The following is a 24121-nucleotide window of genomic DNA, read 5'->3' as shown; positions in this document are numbered from 1 at the left end:
AATAAATGATAAACCGGTCTCCTGAACGAATCCTTCCTGTGCTGTCTGAGTAGCACATAAGTCAGCAGGCATGCTTTGGCCATCGATGCTGGCTCTCTCGTGCATGCTCAGTTCAGCGACTGAACTGGACATGCTTTGCGGCACAGGTGGGAATCAAGCAGGAGACCTTTTTGGCTGGCGGGACTCGGCATCCCCGCCAGCAAGTATGCTTTAACATGGCTGCAGCAGTGGTGGTGGTGGGGAAAGGGAAAAGAATACCTAGCCCCCTCGCTCCACCTTTGGGCCCCCACACCCCTGTCTCAGTAAGAGTAATATAAGCAGTATTTCCAGGATCTGAACAAATATGAATTATACACCTAGAAGTACTTTGCACTTCCTGTTTATTTTTACTACAATGCACATTGTTGTTGACAGGTGGACTAAATCAGATTGGCAGATGTTGTCAGCCGATCACACACTATCACTGCTAGACAAAATACCCAGTGGTGAGAAACAAGCAGCAGAGATTTATTTCCATTTATTTTTTTTATATAGTGCCTTTCACTGCCTCATCAGAGACATTTACAATAAGATACTGTTTTTATATAGGCAAAACAATGATCATCACTGATATTTTCATGTTTAGCATGATAATAGCACATCCCTAGTGACGTGTTAATAACTTACATATTCAACAGGAGAAAAAGTGATTTTGGTCTCTGTGAGTTGGGCGACTTATGAACCCTCGGCAGGGGGGACGTGGATTGCAAAATGCTTTAAACCGTCTCACAGATTTAAAGGAGAAATGAAATGTTTTCTCTGGACTGTACCTTAAAGCTTTGGTGAACACGGATACTGTGTATGTGCCAGGCTGCCTGGAATCTCGCACCATAAAGGCTCCTTCCTTACCCTGTAACGAGACATGAGAGCATTCTAGGCATTGAGAAGAGTCAATACTACAGTACTGTTTCTTTCTTTACAGTTCTTTTTTCACTGCTTTATTCTGCTTTCATCTAGAGCTCTAGGTATGATGGCATCCATTGTGAAACACTGGACAATAAAATTAAGCCCATTTGAACACACAGCAAAAACTGTGGGAGTGATGCAGAAAGCTGTGTGTTACAATTCTGTACAAAAACTAAGTGCAGGGTTTCCTAATGCATGTGTAAAAAAAAAAAAAATAGCACTCAGTATTCCCCAGTCCTTGCCATCGTGTTACATTCTGATGCTGCAAAAAGCTGTTTTCTTGCCAAACCCCAGATGTAGCTGCAAACTTCGCAGCTTTGCTACTCTGCATAATCTTCACTGTTATACTGAGGAGCAAGCATCACTGGTCATGATTTTCAGCCACACGGTGTTCCAACACTGCTCTCCATGGCCATTCCAGGTCTAAGGAGTGATGCCTAGGGCAACTGTTTTATGTCTACTGGTTCTTGAAATACCGATTTTGCTAACTGGTAGGACAAAGAGATTAACAAAATAAATACAACAATTCATAAAAGCATGGAAAGGAGCACCATAATAAAATAAGAAAGAACCATTCATTCAAGTTTGTAAGGGTGGAGAGAGACAGGAGATAGTGTTCTACGGTTGATGATCGATAACCGGAAGACCCTAAAGTGGGGGCCCATAGGCTAGTTCATAGAAGTATGTCAATCAAATTTTGAAATTTTTAAAGAAAGCCGCAGAGCATAAGCTAGGGAGAAGAGTGTGGTGCTAGGAAAAAGAAAGCTGAGTGACATGCAGATTTCCAACGAGCTACCCAAGGGGAAGAGAGCACCAAGTGGTGAATGTCAAGTGAATACAATCACCTTGTGGGAGTGTAAGGAGAGATCAAGAAAAAGATAAATAGAAAGAAGTATTTGTACAATAGGCTTTGTTGGCTAAAGGTAGAATCTTAAACAGAATTCTATAGTGGACAGGAAGCCAATGGAGTTGGCGAGTAGGGTCGCAATGGGATCAAATTGTTTTACATTCAATGTAAGGTGAGCAGCTGCATTCTGAAGAGTCGGGATATATTTTAGCTGGGATTGGGAAAGACCAGCATAGACTACATTACAATAATCAATACAAGAGGTAAGAAGTGGACGTATTAGAATGTGAAGGGCCTGAGTGTCAAGATAAGAGCGTAAAGAACTAATCTTATGCAGAACCCAATCTTCATGAGATTGAAGATGTGTAAATGAAAGGACAATCTTCAGTCCAAGATAACCCCAAGGTAGCAGAAGGATGTTGATGGGGAGATGGGAAGACCAAATAAATGAAGAGGTTGGGTCGGTGGGGGGGGGGGGGGGGGAAGATCTCTGGAGATCCAACAAGCCAGTTTTACCCTTGTTCAACACCAGTTTATCTAGTGAAAGCCAGGTGGCAGCTTGATGTAAAGGGGTTATATCAGGGTATAGTGATGTAATTGGGTGGAGAAGAAGAATGTCGTCTGCATAAATAAAGACTTTGATACCAGTGTCTTGGATGAAAGTAGTTAGGGGACTCAGGAAAATGTTGAAAAAGAGGAGAGACAAGGTTGGACACCACTAGTAAGGAGAAGTTCTGCAGGAACAGATGATGATATGGAAACTGTAAAAGTACAATCTTTAAAGAAAGATGTGTACCATGACAGGACTTTACCTCTTATACCATCTCAGATAGATGGGAGAGCAGAATGCTATGACTTACAAGGTCAAAAGAAGTGTCCAGTTGGAGGAGTTAGGCGCCATGTTTGAGCAGCAGTCTTTCACAAATAAATAATGCTCCTTACCTCATCCATGAGGAGTCTTTCTGCCTTGTTTCTGTTCATATTCATGTTGTACCATCTAAAATCAAAGCACAGCACAGCCATAAGCAAGACTTAATTTCTGGGGGACCATCCTGGAATGCAATTCTACCACTTTTCAGACTCCAGAGAATCACCCCACCTCCTAACCCAGTTCAGGCCCTGACTCCATCCCCTCTGTAACACTTCAATGCCAGCTTTGTGACCCTGAAGAGCTTCAAATCTCATAGCTGACACTTTCTACCTGTTAATCTCCCAGCAGGAAGTGTTGGATGTGAGATCTGAAGTTGTTTGTGTGTGACTGCAGGCAGAGAACAAGTAAAACAGTAACCACTGAGATCCTGCATTCCACAGGAGATTCCTGATTTTGGGTGGGAGACTTTTGGCAGGTCTATTTACATTTGTAGGGGGTGGAGGGGGTGCAATGCCCGTGATGACTTCCAAACTGTGTCCATGCTCTCATTTTGAACTCTTCCTCCTCCTGACATCATTTACTTTGCTCTGGCAGCAGTGTTAGAGAGACAGGAGCAGAGGAAACCCCCAGCCCCTTTTCTTTCTCCCTGCTGACCTGTCACTCATGTGGGAGTGGAGAGGGGGGGAGGGAAATACAAAAAAAGAACTGCAGGCCCTGCTTCCTCTGCCTTCAAACCTTCTTTAACACAGCCAAGGATCAGAAAAAGCAGCAGTCCGAAATCAGCTTTTAAAGCTGGTAGCCAGCTTGGCTAATAAAAATCAGCCAGACTAGCTGGCCAGTTGATAACCCTATTTTGTGGGAAGTTTTCTGGCTTCTTCAGCACTCACAAGAAGTAACATGTAAGCTCAAACCGTGCTGTTCTCCATTCTCAAGCATGGCTCCTGTACTTTCGACCATCTGTCTAGAGAGCTGGAGATGCAGCTGAAGGCAATATTCAAAGGCTTCCAGCTACTTAAATCACCTGTGTGCGGCTACCATTGCTCTGAATATCACCACTGACTACTAAACTGAAAGTTGGTTATTTTGTGGACTGTCCAGGAGCGCAGTCGGCACTTATGTGGTTAAGTGCGATATTCAGCGCTTAACCTCCTATATTATGCGGCCAAATCAGACTACATAAAACACAGTTTTATCTTTATGCAATGTCGCTTATGTGGTTAAGCACTGAATATCGTACTTAACTGCATAAACCTGGATATTCAATGCTGGTGCTTGGACTAGGGGTGTAGGACAGACCTGCCATTTTGGATGGGCGCAGAGTTAACCTGTGTGGGATTTCCCATCCCCACCCCCCACAGGTTGCCTATAGGAACTGCCATCAGCAATGGCTGTGAAGTAGACGGGGGGAGGGGGACATCAGAGAGAGATAGGCAGATGCTGGGCCACGAGTGGAGAAGAGGAAGAGAGGGATTGAGGCGCCGCCACTGAAGTGTTTTGGGGGCCTCATGGGCTGCTGACTGGGTGGGCCTGAGGCAAGAACGGGGGGGGGGGGGGGGGGGCTGTGCCTACCCAGTCCCACCCACTGCTAAGCTACTGGCTTGGACAAGGCCTGACACTAAATATTCAGGGGTAACGCTGGTGGCGGCTAAAAAAAATGCTGCCACTGGTTGAATATTGACCCAAATGTTTACAGGCCTGGAGAGAGGGGAAGAAGGTGATGCCAGCTCCTGAAAAACAGCAACACCTTGTAGTCAGACAAAGACCGTACATATCAAATTCTGAGGGAGCCAAATGTCTGTGGCCCCTCACTGAGCTGTCATTGTAATTAGGGCTGTGCCAAATATTCATATTCAATTTGATCTGGCCTCAAATAGTGCCCCGGATACATTATTCGTATTCAGCCAAATGATGATTTAAATTTGAATATGAATAATCCAGGGCTCTACTGTGTTAAATCCTACTGAAACAGACAATTGATCTCTGATTTCGCGTTGCTTCTTTTATTATTTGTTATGTTAAATCTCAATGCCCATCATTCATATTCGGCCAAATAATATTTTTAATTATTCATCTTCAGCTGAATAGTAAAATATGCTATTCAATACAGCTCTAATCATAATAGCTGTTCTAGACAGGAAAATGCAGAAAACCCTTTAGTTGTAAATTCTTACTGTACACCGCCTTGAGTGAATTCCTTCAAAAAGGCGGTAAAAAAAATCCTAATAAATAAAATTAAGGCTGATGACACCAAAACTGGAGTACAGACCACTTCTGACTGAGCTAGTTCAAAGCTGCACAAATGAAAAAACAAACATAACCAAGACACAACAAGAAAAGAAATCACTTACTCGTATGTTTGAAGATTATTTGGTGTTTTTTCCACAAGGTAACTGCTTGGTACGTATCCCTCATGCCTGTACATGTGACATTAAGCATTCTTCAGTCATTGTAATTATTCTTTGATCATTTTAGTGCACATCAAAACTAAGGCATTTGAATGTGTAAAATAGGAATGAACAAGTACAAAAGGTATACCCCCAATAAAAATACACGGCTGTGGTAGTGGTGTTCTTGTGATTCTGGAGTTATCGAATCAACCAGCATGAAATTCAGCAATGGTTTCTACTCTTACTCTTAAATTAAAACAAAACTTAAATGAGCCCATAACTAGAGTGAGCTTTGACGACAGCTCCAGAGGTTGGGAAGTAAGACCAATGCTGGGCAGACTTGTACAGTCTGGGTCCCATAAATGGCAAAGACAGATCAGTTTCAAGGCTGGAGTGGGCTTTGACGGCAACTCCAGTAGTTGGGAAGTCGGACCACTGCCGGGCAGACTTCTACACTCTGTGCCCCAAAATTGGCAGGGAGCGATAGAGATTATGTATGCGCACATCATATCACATTCAAAGCAAATGCTTTGATTACAGGTGCTGGGTATCTTTCTGGGAGAGGGGTAGAATCATAAAGTTGATATTAGTGAATAAATACATAGTAACATAGTAGATGACGGCAGAAAACGACCTGCACGGTCCATCTAGTCTGCCCAACAAGATAAACTCATATGTGCTACTTCTTGTGTATACCCTACCTTGATTTGTATCTGCCATTTTCAGGACACAGACCGTAGACGTTTTGCCCAGAACTAGCCCCACCACCCAAACACCAGCCCCACCTCCCAATGGCTAAGCTTCTAAGGATCCATTCCTTCTGCACAGGCTAGTTAGCAGTGGGGGAGGGGAAGACATTCTTAGGGTTGAAAGAACAGTATTATGGTATTTCAAGACTGCCTCATATAACTGCCTATATGCAGTTGGCAAGGCAAGCTCCTGACTGCCCTGCTTATGATACCAGTGTTTAATCACAGAGCTGCCAAGTTACCCATTCCAGGAGGGAGACTTTTTGGTTGGTCCTGGATTTCTGCCAACCTCATCCTGGTGCATTATGGGACCTGCAGCACTGATTCCAATGGATAGAATCATTGGCCTACAAATATTACACTGCTTTGGAATGGGGGTGGAGGTGACCTGGTTGAGAACTCAAGGTTAATCTTATGAACCTCATAATGGAAGCATTCAGCCATAAATAAATACTCAGGCTAAAGAAAGAAAGGAGCAGCAGACCCCTGGATAACTGGGTACTAGAAAAAATCTCAGACTGACAAAGAAAATTAGACCCCCTTTTACTAAGGGGCACTCACGTTTTTAGCACGTGCTAAACGTTACAGATGCCAATGCATTCCTAAGGGTGTCTCTAACACTTCACAAGCACCCAATTTTAGCTCATGCTAAAAACATGAGTGCGCCTTAGTAAACGACCCCCTTAATTGGAAGCCAATGCAAACCCACTTTGAAGCTTTCAGACATTTTAGAGTGGGTAGGAGATGATATGATCAGGGAGATAGTCTTCTTTTCAAAATAAACTGGGTGTGGCCTAGTGGTTAGTGCAGTGGACTTTGATCCTGGGGAACTGAGTTTGATTCCCACTGCAGCTCCTTGTGACTCTGGGCAAGTTACTTAACCCTACATTGCCCCTGGTACAAAATAAGTACCTGAATATATGTAAACCACTTTGAATGTAGTTGCAAAAACCACAGAAAGGCACTATATCAAGTCCGATTTCCCTTTCCCTTTCTAAAGAGACTGCAAATGAGGCTAGGGCACTGTCTGCTTAAAGATAACCAGATGACTTATCTGTTATCTTTTAAACAGATTTTCAGTGTAGATCAACTTATCTTGGATATGGTTGGGTACGGTAGCTTAAAGATAAATGGATATCTTTATCTGCCTCCCGCAGGCCTACTATCTGCAACCTGATCATAGGCACCAAAATGTCAAAATGATTGGAGGTACCAAACACAATACAAAATACCCCTCCCTAGACACAATGAAGAAGCTTGCTCAATATTAGTGGGGGAGGGGGGAGGGAGAGGCCCAGCACCCAGTGGCACCCACAGAACTGGCTCCCTTGAACCTGATAGTGAATGAACATCACTGCTCTGCCCCCCTTAATGCCTCCAGGTCTTCCAAGCTTTTGGCCTGATGTACCTTGCGGCGGTGGCAGGGTTCAGAAGCGGCGGGGAAGGGGCGGCAGCTGGGGAAGACGGGCTAAAATGTGCCCCCCACACACATTTTGGGCTCTGCCCCCCCCTGCTGAGGTCTGGCTACACCCCTGCAAAGGACTCTTTGTATGGATTCATTTCTCTATAGAAAGATGAGTTCTGCTAGCATCTGGCTGTCTAATATTTGTCCTAAAAGAGACAGGTAAACAGTTTTTTTGCCTGTTAAATTTTTGAGACCGCCCATTGTAAACAAATAGAAAAAGGTATTAGCTGTGGAATTTGTTAAGATGTGATTAAAAAGGGTTTTGACAAGTTTCTGGAGGACAAGTCTGTAAACCATCATTACCTATGTAGGAATAGGAAAGTCATCACCTATCGCTGGGTATGAGCAATAAAAAATGGACCTCCTCCTTGGAACCCTGCCAGACACGTATGACCTGGTTGGCCACTGCTGGAGACAGGATACTAGGTTTGATGGACCTTTGGTCTGACCCAGTATGGCCCAGCTTGTGTTCATAGGTACACTGCCCAATCTGACTGCTGATGGATTTAGGCTTTAATTTTAAAAGGTGCAGAATAAAAGGAACTCGGAAGGGGGTCAACCGAGCATGCGCAGTTGAACAAAATTATTACTTATAAATGCAGCCTATAAACAAGATTATTGTATTCTGGAGAGTACAACAGAGATAATTGTCAGTGCCTGGTATAGTTATGCTCTTGGGTTACTTACAGAAAAATAAGTTTGAAAAGTTATGAAAAATAACCCCAGCTGCAAGTCCCTTACCCATTCTTGTCTTGAACTTTCCACCAGTGGGGTTCAGATCTGTCCACCAGGAGGTACTCATCATTCCGCTGTAACATCAGTTCCTGAGGATCCTGGGTATTGTAGTCATATATAGCTATGACCCAAGTTTGGTCATCTTCCACCAGAGACCTCTGGAAGAAACAGAGGACTCAATTTCATCTGTGTGCATTGAATGAAAAGGTACAAAACTGCAAGAAATAAAATCTAAAGGCCTTATTTTGAAAAGTGTTTTGCTGTAGACATAAAATCAAAGATAAAGGGCTCCAAATCTACATGAAACCTTAGAAGAGAAAAAAAAATGCTTCCAAGTCACTTTCATGGAAGAACGTCATTGCAAATCTTTCCCAAACAGGTTTCGGGATATTCAGAATCAATACACATGAGATATATATTAGCATTCATTCCCTCAACAGTATGCAAATAAATATTATGCATATTCATTCTAGCTATCCTGCAATCCTGACTAGCCAGGCAGTTCCTGAGAACCATGTTGAGTTCCCTACTCTACCAGCTACTGTATGTCCTAAACCCAGCTGGAAAGCAGAAACTGAACTGGGAGAGAATCCATTTGTTTCCCAGAAGAAACAGTGAATTTGCTGTCACTGCTTTGCTGCTGCCAGCATCAAACAAAACTTTCATACTCAATTGTTGGAGAACCACATATGCTCGAAGGTTGCCATACAGACATGGAAGACCTTCCTTCTAGTTCTCCTTGTGTTGCAGGGATTGTACTGTAGAACACAGTGTGAAGGGGACTGCGTACAAAAGATGTACATTTCAAATGATCTCTAAAGAACTATGAGAAATGGAAGCTTCGTCTTTCTTACTGTGATGAGTTACAGTTACGAAGGGAGCATTAAACATTAAGAAAACCATAGTCAGACCACGTAAGCCTGAACGCTGTACTCACCCTGTTGTCTTCAGGCGTAGGAGGAAGAGGTTTCTTTGAGGCTGAAAAGAAGAAATTTCATTTAAAGAGAAAGTCAAAAACAAACAGTCTGAGACACAATATATGAGCAGGACATGTTGGGTCTTCTTGGGATTTAAGAAAACATATAAATGCAACATCAGGTATATGTTGCAGGAGGTACATAAAAAATTTGCAGAAGTGTTTTGGTTGCAAAGGACCCCCTCTTTCAGAAAGAGAACACCATCCAAAAAAGGTGGCTATTTCTTAAAATCTTTGGGCCCAATATTCAAAAAGGTTTTACCAGGCAGGAGAGGCTACTGCCTAGTTAAACCCTGTTGAGCTGGCCAACCACCAATATTAACGCACTTAAGCGATTAATGCCACCGACTAGCATAGCAGAAAGGCTGTCCTAAATTTATCCTCCAAAGGAAGCAGGCAGTACCCGGTTAACTTCTGGGTGACTGGGCCTGGCATCGAATATCTGGTCTTAATTTAGCTCAAGGTTGAAGAACTTCTGACCACCGTGGGCTGAATATCGGTCTAAGGGCCCTGTTTACTAAGGCACATTAGCATTTTTTACGTGCCTACAATTATCGCATGCGCGCCTAATCATATAGGCGCCTATAGGGATATTGTAGGCACTTACACAGTTAACTCGCATACATGGTTAACGCACCTATAAAGTGGCTTAGTAAACAGGGCCCTAAGTCCCCAGAGCCACACTGAAAGAGAATTCTTACCATCCTTGGTTGGATCATACACTGCACAGCCTGTTGCAAGCTTTTCCGTCTGAGCACAACAGCGCCATCTCCCGTCCAGCCAGAAGTTGAGGTGATACTTGGGCATTAAATTATTGTTGTTTCGGGTTTCTGCAGAGAAATGATATGTGAAAATAAAGGCACAGTAATACTTTAATGTCAGTAACTGCTGAGAAGGGAACTTACGGATATTTAGAGGGAAATTCTATAAAGAGTGCCAAAGGTTAGGTGGCAAGATGCACTGTATTAAGAACTCATTCTATAATGGTATCTGGGCACCTAGATTCTGTTGTAGAATACTAGCATTAAGTTGGCATCTATGTGCCAACATTTAGCCATGCCAACTTACACAATGTCAATAGAAGGCAGTAAGGAGTGAAGTCTATATATACCGCCTAAAAAAAATCAGTGCTGAAAAAAGCGCTATTCTATAAGCCGGGCTTAAAGTTAGGCACAGTTTACAGAACAGAGCCTAGGCACTTGGGTCACGCGTAAATGTTGGCACGGTCATTTGTATCAATGAAAATGTGGTGCAAATAACCACACCTACGTTTACCTGTGGTACCCCAATTACACGTGAAACTCAAAACCACACCTACACTCCGCCCCAACACACCCATGACCCTCCCATTTCCGTGTTCCCTTTTTTGGGTAGTGTGTAAAATTTAGGCGTGGATCCCACACCTAACTTTGCACACGTGCATAACAATTAAATCTAATTAGTGTCAATAATTGCTTGTTAAAAAGCCAATTGTTGGCACTAATTGGCTCATTATTCAATTACATTCCGTGCAGAAATTGGGATAGCGCCCAAATTTGCATGCAGAATTTTTGGTGGCTTTTATAGAATCAAGGAGGAAGTGTGCACGCTAAAATGTGTAAAAACCAAACACAATAGCAAAGTATTAAACATAGGAAACTAATCTCTCTGTTGTACCAAACCTTGGGCCCTGTTTACAAAGCTGCGTTAGAGGCGCGTTAGTGTTTACTGCAAAATAACTGTGTAGACACCCATAATATTCCTATGGGTGTCTACACAGTTAGCGCACGCTAATTTTTAGCACGCGCTAAAAATGCTAGCGCACCTTAGTAAACAGATCCCCTTGTTATTGGAAGGAGAAAAAGACCTCAGCTTATCTGCCTTAAAAATGATTCTTTTTAAACAAGCATTTGATGATGAGCTTACTTGCGGTTAAGTTCTGAGATGAGAAAATGGAACATGCTGGATGTGATGTTTAACAGGTTTTTGTAATTGTTTTAGAAATGTTATTTGAATTCTGTGTTATTTATTTGAATTTCTATTGTGTTATTTTGTTTACTTTTTGAATTATGTATGTTAATTTTGTAATCCACTTAGAATTTGTGAGATAACACAAAATATAAGTTTTTACAAGAAACAATAATAATAATAAACCGTCCTATTTGGGATCTCGTGATTTCCTTCATGGGTCAAAAACCTCCATATGTCCTTTATTACAATACTAGTAAAAAAGCCCCGTTTCTGATGCAAATGAAACGGGGGCTAGCAAGGTTTTCTTCTGTGTGCATGTGCGAGTGTGTGTGTTCCTGCCCTCTCTCCCCTCCCCCCTCTGAGTCCTTCATTGTTACAGAGAGAGCGATTTGATTTCCTGCTTTGCTGTTTTCCTTCACTGTTTGTGTTAGAGAGAGAGCGAGGGCGGGGCAGACACTCATGGGGAAACCAGATATCTCTCCCTCTTCACACTTCCGGTTGGAGGCTTCATAGAACGTTGGTGTTGCCTTTTATATATAGAGATAATTTAATTTTTAAATTTTTAACAGTTTTCGTTAGTTTTTATAAAAACTTAAACCACTGCCTTGGCACTTACTAGGAAATTCTATAAATAGCATCTAAAGTTAGACCCTAACTCCATGTCCAACTTTCAGCGTGGAAACACATTCTAAAGGATGCAAGGCGCAGAAATGGGGCTGAAATGCACTTACCTGGCCAGTTACAGGGTAGCATCTAACATTATCCACGCGCAACTGCAAAGGGGGGTGTTCCAATGGGAGGGGCAGGAGGGCCGTGGGTGAGTCACGGGTGTTCTGGAAAATTGCAAGCAGTATTATAGAACACTGCGGATTCATGCCTAACTTGCATACCAGGATTTACACCTGGGTTTCAGTTGGCATAAGCCCTCATTCCCAAAGTTGGGTGCGGAATTTGGTGCCCAATGCTGTTCTATGAAGAGAGCTCATCCCACAGTGCCCTTTTATAGAATACTGCTGGATGCCAATTTTTTTCAGTGCCCATATTTGGGTGCCATTTACTGAATCTAACCCTTAAAAGTGTAACTCACAGTATTCTGTAAGTTATGTGCCTAAATGTGAGACCCTCCTATTCTCCACCCATATGTACACTCCCTTGCATTTAAGTGTTAAGTGTGTTGTACACCTATGCTATAAAATATACTGTTGAGCGTGCTGCCAGCACGTAGGCGTGTAATTGTGTTAGTGCTAAGTATCCTATAACTTACATGCGCAATTGATGTCTAATTTTAAGTGACTTGTTATAGAATGAGGGGGTTTATACTGGAGAGGGTGGGCATTACAAGAAACACACACCATAAAATCCTTAAAAAACCACACTCTTCCTACCTGCTTCTTTCACTAAGAAAAACAGCACCTAACCATCGTACTGAGTATATACAGAATAATGGTTCCAGCGCTGTTTCTGCTATCAACAGATAAGCGTTTCCTTTTGTATATACATATAGAGTTTTATTTCATTCTGTATGATTTATCTGAGGGAAATAAATATATGTATAATTTAAATAAATGGTGGTTTTGGACGGAGGTGACAAACGATTGAATTGCTCGGGTTTGATATCAATTCTGTCTATGTAATTGTTTGAAGTTATGTTTTGATTTTAAATTTATTCCCACTATTGACTTTACTCTTTTTGATTTTTTTTACTTTGGTCTGAGAGTAGAGTCCCCCCCCCCCCCCCCCCCCATTTTTTTTTTTTAATTTTGGATAGGTCTGAGTGTGTAAATGGCATTTCGTGAATATGCTTGCTCTGTATTTGAAGGTTAAATTTCTTTGTGATTACTTGCTTCATCTCTAAGAATTAAACCCATTTCACCATAAAAACATCAGCATTGCCCTACTGGGACAGATTGAAGGTCCATCAAGCTCAGAATCATGTTTCCTACAGAATCCAATCTAGGTCCAAGTACCTGGTAAGATCCCAAATGAGTAAAACAGATTACATGCTGCCTAACCTAGAAATAAGCAGTGGTTTTTCCTAAGCCCACCTTAATAATGGCTTATGGACTTTTCTTTCAGGAAATGGTCCAAACTTTTTTTTAAACCCTGTTATGCTAACTGCTTTTACCACATTCTCTGGCAAACAAAATTCCAGTGTTTAATTATACGTTGAGTGAAGAAATATTTCTCTGATTTGTTTTAAATTTACTACTTAGCTTCATTGCATGCCCCTTAGTCCTTGTATTTTTGGAATGCATAAACAAGCGATTCACTTCCACTCATTCCACCAAAGACACTGAAACTGAGAAAAACTTAACCAAAGCAAATATCTTACAGTACAAGTAAGCAGCAAAGGAAGCATGCTGCAGCCTGCAAAATCAAAGCCTCATTGCACACCTATGAGTGGGTTGCAGCTCTGCACAAAAGTGGTGATGTGGGAAGGGAAGGAGGGCTGCAGCATACCCATATACCCTCCACTGGAGATCACACTATAGCAGCCCGCACTGTAAAGGTTATCATACATCTCAGATCTGAGTGAGGTTGTAAGCAAGCTGCTTCTAAATGACATAGTTCCCTTGTTGATATGTTCCACTCTGGCAGCTAGTGACCTGCACTGTAATGACTGACATATTTTTGCTCATATCCTCACATGGAAATGGGTAGACTCATCAGGAGAGTCTAACACTTCCGTTCAGGAGTTTTTAAGTTTCACACGGTAGAGTTTGTTTGACATTGTGGTGGTTGGGAGGTGAGGATAGTGCTGGGCAGACTTATACGGTCTGTGCCAGAGCCGGTAGTTGGGAGGAGGGGCTGGTGGTTGGGAGGCAGGGATAGTGCTGGACAGGGAGGCAGGGCTAGTGGTTGGGAGGCGAGGATAGTGCTGGGCAGACTTGTACGGTCTGTGCCAGAGCCGGTGGTTGGGAGGCGGGGATAGTGCTGGGCAGACTTATACGGTCTGTGCCAGAGCCGGTGGTGGGAGGCGGGGCTGGTGGTTGAGAGGTGAGGATAGTGCTGAGCAGACTTATACGGTCTGTGCCAGAGCCAGTGGTTGGGAGGCGGGGATAGTGCTGGGCAGACTTATACGGTCTGTGCCAGAGCCGGTGGTTGGGAGGCGGGGATAGTGCTGGGCAGACTTATACAGTCTGTGCCCTGAAGAGGACAGGTACAAATCAAAGTAGGGTATACACAAAAGTAGCACACATGAGTTGTCTTGTTGAGCAGACTGGATGGACCGTGCAGGTCTTTTTTCTGCCGTCATCTACTATGTTACTATGTAACTAGTAATGTGATCATATTTTGAGTGAGAATTATTTGCTTTTTTTTAGAATCTCCTGATAAAGAATTATTGCGAAACATGGCACCATATTGAGATTTGGAGTGTAGCTGAAACTATTTGTTGGAAGTTTTCGATTTACAAGGCACATTAAGCACTACTGATATTCTATTACACCTCTAGTCGACAGTGGAACTGGAATTTCATCTCCAGTAGTAAACAGTGGACTATACGAAAAGATAAGCAGACAAACGTTTCTTTCATAAGAACTGATTTGCAATGTCATGACCAGCCCATTGGAGGTGCGATGATTTGTAATGTGTTAGCTTCAGGGCTGCCGAGAGGAGGGGGGCAGGGGGGACAACATTCCCTGGGCCTCCAAGGAGGACCCGGCGCTAGGGTCAGGCCACTGGCGCTGCAGTCCTCGTTCTCACCTGCCTGCCCTCGGCTCTGTCCGCCACCGGGCCCCCCTGCATTAAAATCAGCAGTGCCTCAGCTCCATTTGGAAAGGCAGATCACCTCCCTTCGGGCCCTCCCTGTGTCCCGCCCTCGCAGAAACCACAAGTTACATCAGATGAGGCAGACACAGTGAGGGAAAGCCCGAAGGGAGGCAATCTGCCTTTCCAAACGGAGCTGAGGCGCTGCCGATTTTAATGCAGGGGGCCCGGTGGCGGAATGAGCCAAGGGCAGGCAGGTGAGACCGGGGACTGCAGCATCGGCGGGGGCGTGGCGGCGGCCTTGCCCCGGGCCTGGCTTAGTCTCTAGGTGGCCCTGGTTAGCTTGTCCACTGCTGGCTAGTATGAGAAGGGAGAGGCTGTCCTACCCTGGTTAGGCCCCTAGAGGGCGCTGTTCCCCTAAAATGTCCAGGGAGAAGGGCTGGGTGAGTCGCTGAAGGGAGCCAGTAAGGGGAGGTATAGATGGAGGTTGCTAGGACCGGGGAGAGTCCTGGAGGGGGAAACAGGTGCAGCAGGTTATGGGCTGGGTCCTGTTTGGCCATTAAACACTTAATACCCCACCTGAGTGGTGAGGGGAGGAGGAGAGCTAGCAGCGGAAGAAGAGAGCTGGTAGCTGAAGCAGGAGGTCCCCATGTGAAGTACTGGCTGAGCCCTTTGGACTGGTGGTGAACTGTGTGCAAAGCAAGGAAGCTGGCTGGGCAGGTCACCCTGAGCAGAAAGGGGTAGTAGAATAATTTGCATAAAATCTGCATACTGTGAACCAGCTCACCCTGAGTGAAGAGAGACATGGGATCCTGAGGTGGGAGCTTCATCTTCACAGTAGCCTCATCTTCACACTAGTCACTTAGGGTCTCTTTTCTCAAGCCGTACTAGCGGTTCCCGCACGGCAATGCCGACGGAGCACATTCAAAGTGCTTTTAACATCCGCACTCAATCTGTGTGTGTTATACACATGGGAGTGTTATGTGAATGGAAATACAGTACCCTATTTTCTTGGGAAGGACTCAATATTTAGAGTGGCAAACCCAGACAAGAACAACTAGCAGGCTGTGTGAAACCATAAGAATACTACTACCACTATTGCTACTATTATTATTTTTAGTACTTACACTTCTATCCAGCATGCAAGCTGACATGCATAGACAATCGTCTACCCCAGTCCCAAGAGACGGTTGTATGTGTACTGCAAATGTAGTATTGTAACAGGCAGCTTGACGTGAAAGGGATGCCCAATACCTAACAAGCTGCTCCACTGAGGGAGTGCATTACATGAAAGATCAGATCTCATGTTGTGATTTTTCAAAATTGCAGAGTTTCCAGAGAAACACAGTAGATGACAACAGAATCAACCCCTATAATGTACCCCGTTATCTCTCTTCACCCCTTGTAACTTATCAAACCTTAGCCAGGACAGGTTTTTGTTTCTTCTTGGGAGACTCTGTGACCCCCCTGTTTTGTTCACAATGCAGTACCCCTCCGTTCTCAAATCAAACCACATTCTCCCATAAATATATTCCAATTTCTTACCTTCCTTCAGTGCTAGAACCCATCTCTGCCGACTGTGCCCATCTGGGGCAAAAACATAGAGCAGGTAGTTATCGTGAAGGACCTAATGGGAGAGAAAGAATAGCAAGAGTAATACGTAGCCTCTGTTCTGGGTCACTCCCAACACATATTCCTTCATATCTTACACTAGATTGCACTTAAAATTCAGGTAGTGTTTCTGCCAGATACTTGTGACCTGGATTGGTCAATGCTATAAACAGGATGCTGGGCTAGATGGACCATTGGTCTGACCCAGTATGGCTACTATGTTCTTCTTTGGTATTCTGAATGGAATCTTGGTACTCTTTGGGGTTCTACATAGAATGTTGCTACTATTTGGAATTCTGAATGGAATCTTTTTGCTACTCTGAGATTCTGCATGGAATCTTGTCACTCTTTAGGATTCCACAATTTTTCCATTCTTTGGGGTTCTACATGGAATGTTGCAACGATTTGGGTTTCTGCCAGGTACTTGTGACTTGGCTTGGCCACGGTTGGAAACAGGATACAGGCCTAGGTGTACCATTGGTCTGACCCAGTATGGCTACTCTTATGTTCTTATCTCCAGCATTACAGAATGGTTTAGCCCATGATATTAGAACTGAATCTTCTTTTCAGAAGTTGAATTCTAGCTTTAAAGTCTAGTATTTTAGGGGCCCTTTTACAAAAGGATTACCATGCGGCAGCTGCCGGCAACAGTTCTGGCTCGAGCACGTGCCATTTCCGGTGCGCCAGAAAATATTTCCAGAATTTTTACGGCAGCGCCAATCCAGTGGTAATCGGCACTGCCCAGTTAACGCTGGATTACCGCAGGAGCCATTACCGCCATACCAATGGATGGAGGTAAGTGTTCCCTGCCGCAATACCAATGTGTTAAGAGTAATCTTACTGCATGGCCATTCTGGGGGGGGGGGGGGGGGGGGGGCTTTATACCTGCTCCAGTAAAATGGCCCCTGCCACTACCACAGGCCCTTTTTACCACAGCTTGGTAAAAGGACCCCTCAGTTAGGCGAATCCCCTGTAATGATTGAAGCTATCAGTTCCATTTGTGGTGGACTGCAGCCTTGCCTGTCCTTTGCTTATTGTTCCAGCCCCAAATTTCAACTTGTAACTTCCTTTGTCTCTTTTTTTTCCAGTCTAGTTCTATAAATAACTGTTTAGCTTTCTCCAATGATTTGCAGTAAATTAAACAAACATAACAGGTTTAGGAAGCCCTGCCCTACATAAAGATATTGTGTATCTGGATTTTCAGAAGGCGTTTGACAAAGTATCTCATGAAAGGCTCCAGAGGAAATTGGAGAGTCATGGGATAGGAGGTAGTGTTCTATTGTGGATTAAAAACTGGTTAAAAGGTAGAAAATAGAGAGTAGGGTTAAATGGTCAGTGTTCTCAATGGAGAAGGGTAGATAGTGGGGTTCCCCAGGGCTCTGTGCTGGGACCGCTGCTTTTTAACATATTTATAAATGACCTAGAGATGGAAGTAACTAGTGAGGTAATTAAATTTGCTGATGATACAAAGTTATTCAAAGTCGTTAAATCGCGGGAGGATTGTGAAAAATTACAAGAGGACCATATGAGATTGGGAGACTGGGCATCTAAATGGCTGATGGCATTTATTGTGCGCAAGTGCAAAGTGGGAAGTGCAATGTGGGAAAGAGGAACACGAATTATAGCTACGTCATACAAGGTTCCACGTTAGGAGTCACGGACGTTGATGATACGTTGAAACCTTCTGCTCAGTGTGCTACTGCGGCTAAGAAAGCAAATAGAATGTTAAGTATTATTAGGAAAGGAATGGAAAACAAAAGTGAGGATGTTATAATGCCTTTGTATTGCTCCATGGTGCAACTGTACCTTGAATATTGTGTTCAATTCTGGTCGCCGCATCTCAAAAAAGATATAGTGGAATTTGAAAAGGTACAGAGAAGGGTGACGAAAATGATAAAGGGGATGGGACGCCTTCCTTATGAGGAAAGGCTAAAGTGGCTAGGGCTCTTCAGCTTGGAGAAAAGGCGGCTGAGGGGAGATATGATAGAGGTCTATAAAATAATGAGTGGAGTTGAATGGGTAGATGTGAAACATCTGTTCACACTTTCCAAAAATACTAGGACTAGGGGGCATGTGATGAAGCTACAATGTAGTAAATTTAAAACGAATCGGAAAAAATCTTTCTTCACTCAACGTGTAATTAAACTCTGGAATTCGTTGCCAGAGAATGTGGTAAAGGCGGTTAGCTTAGTGGAGTTTTAAAAAGGTTTGGATGGCTTCCTAAAGGAAAAGTTCATAGACTGTTATTAAATGAACTTGGGGAAAATCCACTATTTCTGGGATAAGCAGTATAAAATGTTTTGTACATTTTGGGGATCTTGCCGGGTATTTGTGACCTGGATTGGCCACTGTTGGAAACAGGATGCTGGGCTCGATGGACCTTTGGTCTTTCCCAGTATGGCAATACTTATGTACTTATGAAACATCCTACAATGGCAGTTACAACTTCTCTACTAGCATCAGCCTAGCTGTCCTTCCATCTGAAACAGTCTTTCTCATCACTGTCATGGAAGGTCCCAGCAGCCATTTTGAATGTGGAACCAGCATGGACAGGAGCGACTGAGGATCACTCCTTCCCCGACTAGGCCACTAGACCACCAGGGCTTCTAAGGTAGGCTTGGAAAGGGCCTACAGGTGGTGAAAGGGTGGTGCTTGTGATGGTGATGGGAGGGGGGGCAGCTCTGTCAGGGGTCAACAGTTTTTGTATCGATTTCAGTTTTGGCTGCACTCTAGTCCATGCCTACATTCTCTACATTGCTTTGGTAATTTAGCCTCAAGATTGTACTGTGTTATTGACCCCTCTCCGTCTACAGAATTAAGTCACTATAATTTATTCCTATATCCCTCTCCTATATGTTATAGCTATAATGACTGGCCCTGTTCTTTGGCTGCCTTTTGAGCGCTATCCAAGTGGTTCCTTTCTATTGCTATTTGATATTTGCTTTGAAATGCAGTATATTAACATCAATAAACCATGAACCACAAATGTGTGCACAGAACCTGCACTAAGTTGTGTATTAAACCTCCCACACTTTATTATACTGGCCACAGTGAAACTGCATGAGATTAATCTCCATGCACTGGAGACCTGGTATATGAAATCTCTCTCATGCATATTCATTATGGATATCTTGTGCTGGTTACAGGTCACCATAACAGGTTTAGGAAGCCCTGCCCTACATAAAGAAGAAATCTCAAGATCTGAGGGCTTGATCTAATAATTCTCAAGATTATCTTATGCATGGCATAAGTAGAATAGTCACACTGATCTGGAGTTCAGGTAGAGTATGGTGAGGTTCGTGAATGACGATTAGCAACAGAGGGTTAGCAATTAATAAAATGTAGAGGTTGTGAAGAGAATGAGATGAGAATTCAGTGTCACGCTCAGAAGCGGTTAAGTCTCGGCTCAGTCTCGTGTACAGACTCCTAGGATCTCATTTTAAAGCAATAGGGAAACACCACTGAAATTTGTTTCATTTTGTATCACTTCTAATCTGCAAGTATGCTAAAAACAATAACATTTTTAATTTGTGTATTTTTAAATCATTTTTAATAAGTGTGAACATGCCATAAATGGCATATTGATACAATGAATTAACAATTCAAAGACTTTCCCATGACCACTCCTGTAGACGACCTATCCTTGTGGATCAAATTCAGTAAGAGCCCTTAAAGCTGTTTGCTTGTATACCTACCAAATTTGGAAAACAGCAAATAGGGAGAATTCCCTGATCACTGCCACCGGTACAAAAATTAGATTGTGAGCCCTCCAGGGACCTGAATGTAACTCACCTTGAGCTACTACTGAAAAAGATGTGAGCAAAATCCAAATAAATAGTGTTAAAATTTCTTTTTACAGGTCTCCTACTTCACAGTAACATTACAAGTGGGAGAGAGTTTTCACCAGCAACTTAAAATGTTCTGCTGATGGCAAATTCAGCATTTGATGCTTCCAGTTCACCTGTGTATGACCACTCTGGGACGTTTGGCTTTAGATCTGCTGCTTAAAACTTAATTTTATGTCTATAGGGCTTAATTCATCCACATTTGGGACCTGTAAATATATCCAGCAGCATGTTATTTATAGACTTTGATAAATAAAAATCACATCCAATGTGGATAGCTTCTCTATTTTTCCATAAATGTAAAACATTTCAAAATTGTCAAAATTGCTCTCATAGCTGTGCAGCTGTGGCAATGCTATGGCTTAAGTCCTATATCAGACCCTAGTCAGGAGTAAAGTATACATTTCTTTACAGAACCTTCCAAACCTTGCAAGAAGATGCTGAATCTTTAAGTCACCAAGGGAGTCTTTTACTAAGGCACACTTGCATTTGTAGCATATGCTAATATTTAGGGAGCGCTAAACGTTAGAGACACCCATAGGAATATATGGACATCTGTAACATTTAGCGCGCCCTAAATATTAGCACGTGCTAAACACTAGAATGCCTTAGTAAAAGAGGTCCCAAATGCCCACAGCTTGCCCAGTGATCCACTTCTCCTTCCAATTATGATGACCCAGCTGAATATGAACCAATCGCGCCCAATGTGTACGAGGTCATTTGTTAATGAACTCCAAAGACAGCATGGAGAATTGTACAATTACTACTTCAATCATTTCAGAAATAACTTTAAAGCTATCTGTTTAAGCAATCACTCAGGCTGCAGCGGATGAACAAAAATGCATACTGGGTCAGACCAATGGTCCATCAGGCTCTTCATCCTGTCCCCAACAGTAGCCAGACCAGGTTATCTGCAGTATCCAAAAGATCACTTCAGGGAGATCCATTGTCTGTTGCTCACTTTCAGAAGAGAGAGGTGATTAACTCCAGATCTACCTGCTAATACAGACCTGGCCTCCTCATCCTTCTATCCGCTGTACATTACATGCTGAAGAACTTGCATTTCATTAGGATCATTAATGGACTATCAGTGTTATTTTTCATTCATGCACAGCTTGCTGCCTTAAAGAAAAACTTCTAGCTTGCACCATTAACACAAATGATCCAGACATTACAGCCTACCTCTAGATATAAATCTGATAATCAGAAACCAGATGGAAAATGCTATATTGCAAACAGACCACAAGAAAACAGATTCTGCTGCAGATATGTCCTGCTTCAGCACTCTTTATCTCAGCAAGTGCAGGGAAATATGTTGCTCGAATGTGCTGTATGCCCATGTATCTCCTTTCGTAAGAAATTCCTATTAAACACACAGTTTCTCCTTTCTTGCTCTGTTGTTTGATATCTAATTTAACAGAATATTTTTCTAGCAGTTCAATATTTATTGTATTTTCTATTTCTAAAAATTGGACACTTTAATTTTGGAGAAACCCCACAAACTGTGAAAATCCTATGAGGCTGCACTGCTGTCAGGACAATTTGGATGTTCTGAGCTAAGTAAAGTTTACTTTTTGTCAGAATTAGAATCCATTCATTAGTAAGGATGGAAGTTTAAGCAATTCTAGCAATGTTATAAGAGTTTTTGCTCTATTTTGAGTTTTCTTTACTTGCAGGAAGGCTTCTCTGTTTGAATGAGGATTTTAGTCTAGTGAGGGATTGCTAATTAGTGTCTATTTGGGTAATTTATATTCATAGTGAGATTTAGTGTTGTGGGTATTGGGATCTGTATTATATTAAATTGTGTTACCCTCCCTTCTGTTTTTTAAACACAGACTTTTCTCCCACTTCTTTAGAATTTTTGAAGTATTCTGGGAGTTTTTCTCTGTGTTTTTTTCGGAAGGTGGTGGAAGCCTGTGATGGTAATATTTACAGTGGAGCATAAAAGTCAGGCTCCCTGTTACACTGAGGCTATTTTTTTTTAATTTAATATATTTTATCCTTCAGATCTGAATCCCCAGTGTGACACTATATTGGAGTGATGTGTTTGATAGTTTCTTTGCTATTTCTAAAAATAAATCATGTGGGGTACGTCCACTATATATGTCTGCTCTTGTAGTATCAGACCATGCTAGCTACAAAATTACGTCTTCCCTCTGTATTTAGGGGGTAATTCTTAAAGAACACACATGGAGTGGAGGAGTAACCTAGTGGTTAGTGCAGTGGACTTTGATCCTGAGGAACTGGGCAAGTCACTTAACTCTCCATTGCCCCAGGTACAAATAAGTACCTATATAATACTATGTAAATAAGTGCCTGTATATACTACGTAAACTGCTTTGAATGTAGTTGCAAATAAACAAACAAACCACAGAAAGGCAGTATATCAAGTCCCATTTCCCTTTCCCTATTTTTTATTTATTTTATTTGTGACATTTATATCTCACATTATCCCAAACAAGTTTGAGTTAAATATGGCTTACAATAAACAGCATAAATAATAATAATAAATAGATTCTACATAGAATATTATTATTATTTGAGATTCTGTTGCTAGTATTTGAGATTCTAGATGGAATGTTGCTATTATTTGAGATTCTGTTGCTACTATTTAAGATTCTACGTGGAATGTTGCTAGTGGAGGAGTAGTCTAGTGGTTAGTACAGTGAACTTTGATCCTGGGAGCTGGGTTTGATTCCCTCTTCAGCTCCTTGTGACTCTGGGCAAATCATTTAATCCTCCATTGCCCCAGGTACAAAATAAGTACCTGTATATACTATGTACATCACTTTGAATGTAGTTGCAAAAACCACAGAAAGGCAATCTATCAAGTCCCATTTCACTTTCCCCCTTTGACCAGAATACTGCTTATTACACACATCTGTGCTCAAATATGCCAATATTACAGCTGTGTGTTATTCTATACAAAGCTGTGGTAAAAAGTGGCCTGCAGTATTGTGGCCGAGGAATTTCTGCAGCAGGAATTTTCATTATTTTAAATAGAAATCGTAAATGGTCTTGCGCTAATAAAAATATTGGCATGCAGTGATTTACTGCCTGAGCCCTTACCGCCTCCTATTCCCCATGCTAAGCCGGCGGTCATCGGACAGCATGCACCAATAGCTGATTACCGTTGGACATGCCTACTCCCCGCCCCATGCTAGAAAACAGAAAAATATTTTTTGGCGCAGAAAATGCCACGTGGCAAACCCAGAATTTCCGCAGGGCATTGTGGTGTGCCACATGGCAGTGCTGCTTTGATGTGCTACCCACACGGTAGCCCCACCACACCTTTGTAAAAGGGACCCTAAATGCGATGGCGTGGGCTTTGAAGGTGGGCGTACACATGGCTGGAGTCTAACTAGACAGTGTAGGTGGGTTGCACAGCTGTGCAAAAAAATTACAGGATACCATAATTTATGTACATTTTTTAGCAATCTAGGCACACACATTTACACCAACTCTATGGCTAGTTTATCCACTCCTATCTTAGCTAAGATAATATTCAGGCACCTTTCTGACCTCACATGCAACTTTAAATTAATCCCTTTATTTTCTTACTCTTGTTACTCTTTCCTATCTATATGTTCCATCTTTGCTTATACCCTACGCTGTCTATTAAAATGTTTTATTGTGTATTGTTTTTGACATTTAAGTGGTATACTATGACATACTTTTATTGTTGTTTGAATATTTTTACTGCTGTCTATTGCTTATCTTTGACTTATTCTTGTTGTACACCGCCTTGAGTGAATTTCTTCAAAAAGGTGGTAAATAAATCCTAATAAATAAATAATGTAATTAAGGCATTAGCCACTAATAGGTATTAAGTACTAATAACGGTCCTTAATTGGTGCTAATCACCATTAATTTGCAGTCACACATGTGACTGCACTTGGGTGCTATTCTAGAAATTAGTGCTAGAGTACAACAGTGCATAACTGCAAAGGGGTGGATATATGGGTGTACTTGCAGCTGCATGCATAGATTATAGTATACTAGCACTTATGCGTGCAGCTGCAACAGTCAGGC

The 24121-nt window shown here is 42.4% G+C and overlaps 1 protein-coding gene across 1 annotated transcript in view; it reads right to left on the bottom strand.

Annotated features, from left to right (window-relative positions):
• The window catches only part of ITK (IL2 inducible T cell kinase), a 55112-nt gene that overhangs the window by 21199 nt on the left and 9792 nt on the right, over positions 1-24121 (bottom strand). The window contains exons 3-9 of the mRNA XM_030211747.1: positions 16179-16260; positions 9677-9805; positions 8937-8977; positions 8006-8157; positions 5012-5077; positions 2735-2789; positions 810-889 (exon numbers count right to left, since the gene is read on the bottom strand). Coding sequence (XP_030067607.1) covers positions 810-889; positions 2735-2789; positions 5012-5077; positions 8006-8157; positions 8937-8977; positions 9677-9805; positions 16179-16260 — 605 coding nt within the window. The remainder of the gene's footprint in view (positions 1-809; positions 890-2734; positions 2790-5011; positions 5078-8005; positions 8158-8936; positions 8978-9676; positions 9806-16178; positions 16261-24121) is intronic.

Source organism: Microcaecilia unicolor, chromosome 8 (genome assembly GCF_901765095.1).
Source record: "Microcaecilia unicolor chromosome 8, aMicUni1.1, whole genome shotgun sequence".
In the NCBI taxonomy this organism is placed as follows: domain Eukaryota; kingdom Metazoa; phylum Chordata; class Amphibia; order Gymnophiona; family Siphonopidae; genus Microcaecilia; species Microcaecilia unicolor.
Note: the sequence above shows the minus strand (reverse complement) of the source record. Positions and strands in the feature narration are given on the sequence as shown.